Source organism: Asparagus officinalis, chromosome 5 (genome assembly GCF_001876935.1).
Source record: "Asparagus officinalis chromosome 5, Aspof.V1, whole genome shotgun sequence".
NCBI lineage: Eukaryota > Viridiplantae > Streptophyta > Magnoliopsida > Asparagales > Asparagaceae > Asparagus > Asparagus officinalis.
The window spans coordinates 84276866-84283774 of NC_033798.1; the positions used below are offsets into that span (position 1 = coordinate 84276866).

At 37.5% G+C, this 6909-nt stretch overlaps 1 protein-coding gene across 1 annotated transcript in view; it reads left to right on the forward strand.

The window, feature by feature from the left end:
• The window catches only part of LOC109842098 (putative lactoylglutathione lyase), a 23434-nt gene continuing 21327 nt past the window's right edge, over positions 4803-6909 (forward strand). Inside the window, exons 1-2 of the mRNA XM_020411009.1 lie at positions 4803-4853; positions 5921-6016. Coding sequence (XP_020266598.1) covers positions 4803-4853; positions 5921-6016 — 147 coding nt within the window. The remainder of the gene's footprint in view (positions 4854-5920; positions 6017-6909) is intronic.

Genomic DNA, 6909 nt, shown 5'->3' on the forward strand with positions numbered 1-6909 from the left:
AAAAAAAAAAAAAAAAAAAGAGAGGAAATCGGAAAACCATGCTGAAAGACAACTTCGGTGCATTTTTGAGGTTTTCAGCCAAATGGTTTTTTTGTGTTTGTTTTGCATGGAAAGGATATGGTGGAAATGTCATGTTTTCATTTCTATTGTTTGGTTTATTGTTTTCAAAAGGTTTCTCTTTTTATTGTTTTCAAAAGCTAGAAACCTGACAATATATTTTGATTTCCTCAATTTCCTTTGTTTGGTTGGTAAAAGTGCAAAATGGGTAATGTTGTATAAGGTCACCATTGGTGAGGTTACCACCCAGATAGGACAAAACAGCCTGGAACTATCATATAAAGGTAACCATACCTATTAGAAATTGATAAAAATGCATTCCGACGGTGACAAACAGCAAGCCAACGGTCAAATAGCAAATATAAAATGGATATACAAGGTTTGTGGCATCGTATACTATCTCCAACCCAATATTGAGTGTTACCAATACTTGTAGCATACTAAAATCTGTTGATATGCTTTTTGATGTAGGACGCTTAACCTGAGTTGGAGTCTATTTAGATTAGAAAATATAGATTAGGAAATAAATTTAATTTTAGAGTTAAATTAGATTAGGAAACAAAATTAATTTTGATTCATGATTTGTTTCCTCTATTATAAAGAGTCTTTTTAGGATAGAATTTGACACTTTTTTTTTGTAATATTAGTTTTACTAGGAGTCTTATTTGATACTTTTTATTTTTGTAATTCTAGTCTTACTAGGAGTCTTATTTGTTTTTCTATTTAAGGAGAGTCATGTAACCCCAAAGAAGAATAACTTTTCATCAATAAAATTTCTCTTCTCAATATTTTCTTCGTGGATTCGAAGTTCTTCGTGGATTTGAAGATCGTTCTTTGTGGATTCAGAGAACACCCTTGGTGGATTCCAAGGCTACTACTTCCGGGCTGCGTCAATTGGTATCAGAGAACACCCTTGGTGGATTCCGAGGTTATCACTTTCGCGCTGCGTCACTTTCTTCCAAGGGGTCCGCAGCACTTTCTTCCCAGGGGGTAATGAAGGTGCACTGCTTTTGTAAAATTCTAACACCATTGAAGTTGTGCAAGAACGAAATAAACAAGGGGAGGTATTTTTGGGGCTGCGCCAAATACACAAACAGACAATGCAAATTTTTTGCTTGGACTGATGCTGATGATGAGAGTGATATCAAGAAATTCAAGAACAAAAAGGAGCAAGTCTCTGTTCAAGTTAAAGCAGAAATGAAAACAGAACATTTGAAGAGACAACTGAAGCTTGCAAATCATCGAATTGACAATTGAAAAATATGTATTCTTATGTTAGTGATTTTTTGCAATTTTCTTTTTGTTGCAAACATTGTAATTTGTACTTTAAAAATATAATGCAGAACGCTCATATGTTAAAGAAAATTAATTTTCATGTATAAAACCTTTTGAAATATAGCACAAATTGAGTCCGTAATATGAGATGTATAAGCTCAGATGTTTCTCATTTACATTATTGTATGTAACACCAGTAAACTTGCACTCCCAATGTTGGCTGCAGATCTCAAAAATTTGCTCAACTGAATGATAATTTGTTGCCTCGCTAATACATTGCAAGGATAATTACTAGTTTTAGGTATTGAGTATCATCATTGCACCATAAACAATAAATAGAATAAAGAGAAAATAATGAGATAATAAATCTGACGCCAGGGGAAAAAAAAATCATTAACTACACCAATATATTAAAACCAACTAAACCACAATCCTGGTAACCAAAAAAGGACCCAAAATAAATGAGTATATGTATCTGAGAAGGTGATCATTCTGATGGGCTCAGATTGGTCATAAACAATTAGGTATGCAAAACATATTATCAATTTAATAGCTGTAGGCCGCGTATCCATAACCTAAGCAGTGTTAATAGAAAATGTGATTTGCATATCTTATTCTGTGACAATCATCATAGCACCATTATATAAAGGAGACACATATGATCATTCTAATGGGCTCAGGTTGGTCATAAGAAATCAGATATGCAAGACATATATTGTATTTAATAACTGCAGGCTGCAAATATTCATTTGGTCATGGCAATAGTAAAACGCCTCGCCTAGACGGTGTTAATAGAAAATGTGCTTTGCATGTCATATTCTGTGACAATCATTATAGCACCATTAGAAAAAAGAGACACAGATGCAAGATTGCTATATCAGTTATTATTATCGATGCAATTGGTGTAACTTATGCACGAAGTTTCCTCATTCCACTGTTTTCCTGCATCCATCGAAGATTAAATTGTAGAACTTGAAGAGAATGAGTACAGTAGTAATAATAAAGTTACAAATATATATATGGATAGAGAAAATTTTAAAGAGAAAAATTTGTATGATAATATCAGCATATACTCCCAAAAATAAAATCGTAGCCTGGTTGGCTAAAATGCACAGTTAAACTCATAATAGTACCATCATATACTCACCAAATTGTACCATTGTTGCCAAAAATTCATGGTTAGGGGATATAACACTGAACCTACAACATTCTTTAGCCATAAAGAAGCAACATAGATCCAGCAAAAGATATGAGCATACGTTAAGCTCACTCCTACACGTGTAATTCAGTCGGTGTCATCCACAAAAAGAAGCAAAAAACCCAAAAGTTACCCTCATGATAATTTATGCATTAACACCACAACATATAACAAAAAAAGCAAAAACTAAGACAAAAAATTTACCTTCACTAGCTAGCTACTATTTTGCTGGACTTTCTTGAATTTGTCCAGTTTAGTCCTTTGCCCGACCATTTGACTTTCCAACAAAAAGCCTTAGCTTAGTTCTTGAAGGAATTTCAGCATCAGCAGCAGAATCAGGAAAAACAGGTGGCGGTCGACCGGTCCGGTCGACCGGATTCGTGCACAAGGAGGTCGGTCGACCGGCCCGGTCGACCGACGGCTCTCTGGATTCTTTCGGGGTTCTGCTGGAGGTGGTCGGTCGACCGGGTCGGTCGACCGGAATTGATCGCGGTCGACCGACCCGGTCGACCGACGAAGCGGGTTTCAGTTGGTTCAGGTTTTCAGACCCGTTTCGCTTGGGAGTTGTATAAATACCCTAAACTCGTTTTTAGGGCAAGAGTTTGGGCGATTTTGAGCTGAGCAAAGGGAGATTTGAGGGCTTCTATTGTTGGAGTCTATTTGAGAGATCTTTTGGTCTTATTTGAGGGTTTTGGGTAAGATTTGTAACCCTAACCTGTACTCCCCTTTGATTTGAATAGTAAAGCTTCCCTCTCCTTGCCCCGTGGACGTAGGCATATTGCCGAACCACGTATATCTTGTGTTTGTGCTGTGATTGGTTGGCTTGCATTGGTTTGTGGTCTACTATTGTCTTGTGTGTGCCTTCGATTTGTCAATTTAGGGCTTCCGCGGCGCACAACAGTTCTCACTTTCACATATACCACCATAAAAAAGCTCAAGAACTTCAACTGGGTACTTTTCTTTATGAGCAAAAGACAGCATTGGAAAATTTCTCTGTCCGGTGCATATTAACAGACTTCATAGAGGAAGAAAACTGTTTTACCTCATCAACCCTTTGCTGCATGATCTCATGCTCAAAACTTGATTTTTTGCCCACTTTACCCTTAAGGGAAGTTGGCCTCTGTGAATTGGGTTTTATTGGTGCCTTGCCCTTACTTTTGTTTTGAGGTGGAGTGTCATCCTCATCTAAGTTTTGCACCTGAGGAGATTGGTGAACATAGGGATGTCATCATCATCATCATCATCATCAGCATCCTCGTCATCATCATTTGCACGGTTAATTGGCTTACATTTACCAAATTAACTTCTCCACCGTAGCTTTTGCATGATCTCCCCTAGCGTGATCATCTCCTATAATTACAACTAGATCTCCATAATGCTTCAATGGCTTGCTAAGGTAGTCTTTCAGCTTGCTTTTGTTTTTTTTTCCTATTATATTTGTGGGGTCAAAATTGCCAATCTCAACTAGCTGTGGATAAAGGCATCCAATTAAAATAGATAACTTTGTCTTGTATATCGATCCCGTCAAAATCATCCTACGGGAGAGGGTTTTATTTTTATGTGGCTTCATGGTTTCCAATAGATTCAAGAGTCAATTATTAATTACCCTTATTGAGGAAGAGAACCTTTGATTAAGAGTCAATACAAGTCATCAGAACAAGAAAAAAACTTACAAAACAAGAAAATACAATAATAATAATATTATTATTTAAATGATCATGTACTTGGCTTAATCAGGGGCATACCCCCAATGTACAAATTTTCATGTAAAATCCTAACCTAAGATGTGGCGATTGAAATTTGGCTTTAGGTTTGACTTGAAGGCATGGAATGGAACTTGGATTTTTGAACCCAGTTTAGCAACGTGGAGATCAAATTCAAGATTTATTCCAGTTTAACAACGTAGAGGTAAAATTTAAAATTTTGTCCAGTTTATCAACGTGGAGGTTAAATTAAAAATTTGTCCAGTTTATCGATGTGGATGTCAAATATAAATTTTATCCAGTTTATCGATGTGGAGGTCAAATTTGATTTTAAATCCAGTTTAGTGACATTGAGACTACATTTATTTTTAAATCCAGTTTAGTAACATATATATCAAATTTGGAACTTTCTCTAGTTTGATGACATGGTGGTAAAATATGTAATATGCTCTAGTTTTTTTTGATGGAAAATAGGGCATATTGCCCTATCATAAGTATGATATATAACCAAAATTATGAGATACTTACAAAAGAAGATATCTTCTAATGATTAAAACGATATTTTCGAGATGGAGAAAAAATCCAAATCAGTAGAAGATATATTGGAGATAAGAACAAAAGTAAGCTACCAACAAAGAAAGCAAACAGGAAAAACACAATTTAACTACAAAATCCAGCAAAAGCAAAAGCAACAGAGAGGCCAAGACGCGGATCAAGGGATCTCGTTGCTGTTAGCACTCGACTCAAGGATATCTGCAAGCCCGACAGATCGGATGATATTCTTCATCTTTAGCGTTTTCTTGAAATTGGAAGCACCTGACCAGAAAAGAAGATAGTAAACTGACTTGTTGATGATTTGCCGAGGAGTGCTAATGAGGTTAGAGAAGATGTAATCGTTGCGGGCTTTCCATAGGACCCAGCTGATAGTTGGGAAACATATGCTCCATAAGAGGCGAACTGAAGCTTGGATAGATAAGTCAGAACAAATAGATAAGCACTGGCCAACGTTGGTAGGGAGGGATCCTATGCCAATCTTAGGGAGGAACAGATCCCAAATTTGGTTAGCCAGGTGACACGAAAGGAATAGATGATCATGAGATTCTTGTTCACTACAGAAGGAACAACAAGAGTCTTGTAGCTAACCTTGAGAGGCTAATCTGTCTTTGGTCTTCAATCTTTGAGAACTTAGGAGCCAGAAGAAGATTTGAACTTTACTAGGCAGCACTTTATTCCAAATGATATAGTTGTGTTGATATCGCAGACCACCATCTGCTAGCATAGAGTGAAGAGACATGACAGAGAATAATTTTGAGTCTGATATGGTCCATGTTGGACAATCAGATGTTGGAGTAGGATACAAGTTTGAAGCAGATAGAAATTGAAGAAGAGCTTGAAGTTGACCCCTTTCATCCTCTCCGCAGGGGCGCCTGATAATAGGTTTCCGTTGCCAAATTTCCCCCTGAAATTTTCCCTTGGGATGCAATGGAAACATGTTTGGAGAAAGCAAATCATAAACTTTAGGAAAGAGGCTTGTTAGAGAGTTGTCGCCTATCCACTTATCCTCCCAAAAGCAGACTCTAGACCCGTTACCGAGAGACCATTTTTCAAAGGCAAAGAAGAATATGTAGCATGAATGAACATTTTTCTAGAATTTGGAGCATTGATAGTGTGGTGGTGGACTATGTAGGTTGTGCTTGTAGATGGATTGAAGTACCCTACCTACATGGTTGCTGCTGTCCAAGAATTTCCAGAGTCATTGGGAGAGGAGGGAAATGTTGAAGAGGTGAATGTTAGTGACTCCCAGACCTCCACAAGCTTTAGTGGAGCAAACTATCCCCCACCGGACTGGATGGTTGCCTCTATAGTTTTCAGAAGCCCCTCCCCATAGGAAATTGCGTTTAATTTTGTCAATAACTTTGATGAGCCATGAGGGAAGTTTAAAGAAAGACATGTAGTATAGGGGAATGGAGGAAAGGACTGATTTGAGGAGGACGAGGCGGCTGCCAATAGACAGTTGTTTGCTTTTCCATAAGGAGAGTTTACGATGAATGAAATCCAACAAAGGTTGCCAGTCAGATCTGGATAAGGAGCCTTTCTTCAAGGGAAGTCCTAAATATTTGAAAGGAGGGGAAGCAAGAGTGCAGTTGAGTATATTTAAGTGCAAGTTTTAAAAACTTTAGGACATATAACTGCTGTCAAAACAAGTGAGGGTTAGAAATGCAAATTTAAAAAAAAGTGCTGCTAAAACATGTATAAGTGCAAAACTATAGGTTATTTAAGTGTAATTAAGCCAAAATCTAATAAAAAAATGAAATAATCCAAAAAGGGGAAGTCCTTTTTTCGATTATTGGATCTTTTAAGCTAAACTTAGGACATGAAAAAATTGGTATGAAAAGAAAAAATAGGAAAAAAATTTGAGGGACTACTATAATAAACAGACAGAGAGATTCCAGGGTCTAAAAAAAAGAGGGTAAAAGCGAGTCGAGATTCGTGCGCACAGCACGTGCAAGCGCTCTCCCAAACAAAGCCGAGGGAGGATAAAGAGAGATTTTGAGCAACAGAGGGGTGAGAGACTAGAGAGAGAAGAAGACGAAGGAGGAGTTGAGCAATGGCGAGGGTCCCTCTCTCTAATCCAGCAGCAGCCTCCTCTTCCTGCATTCCTCCGCTTCCACTCTT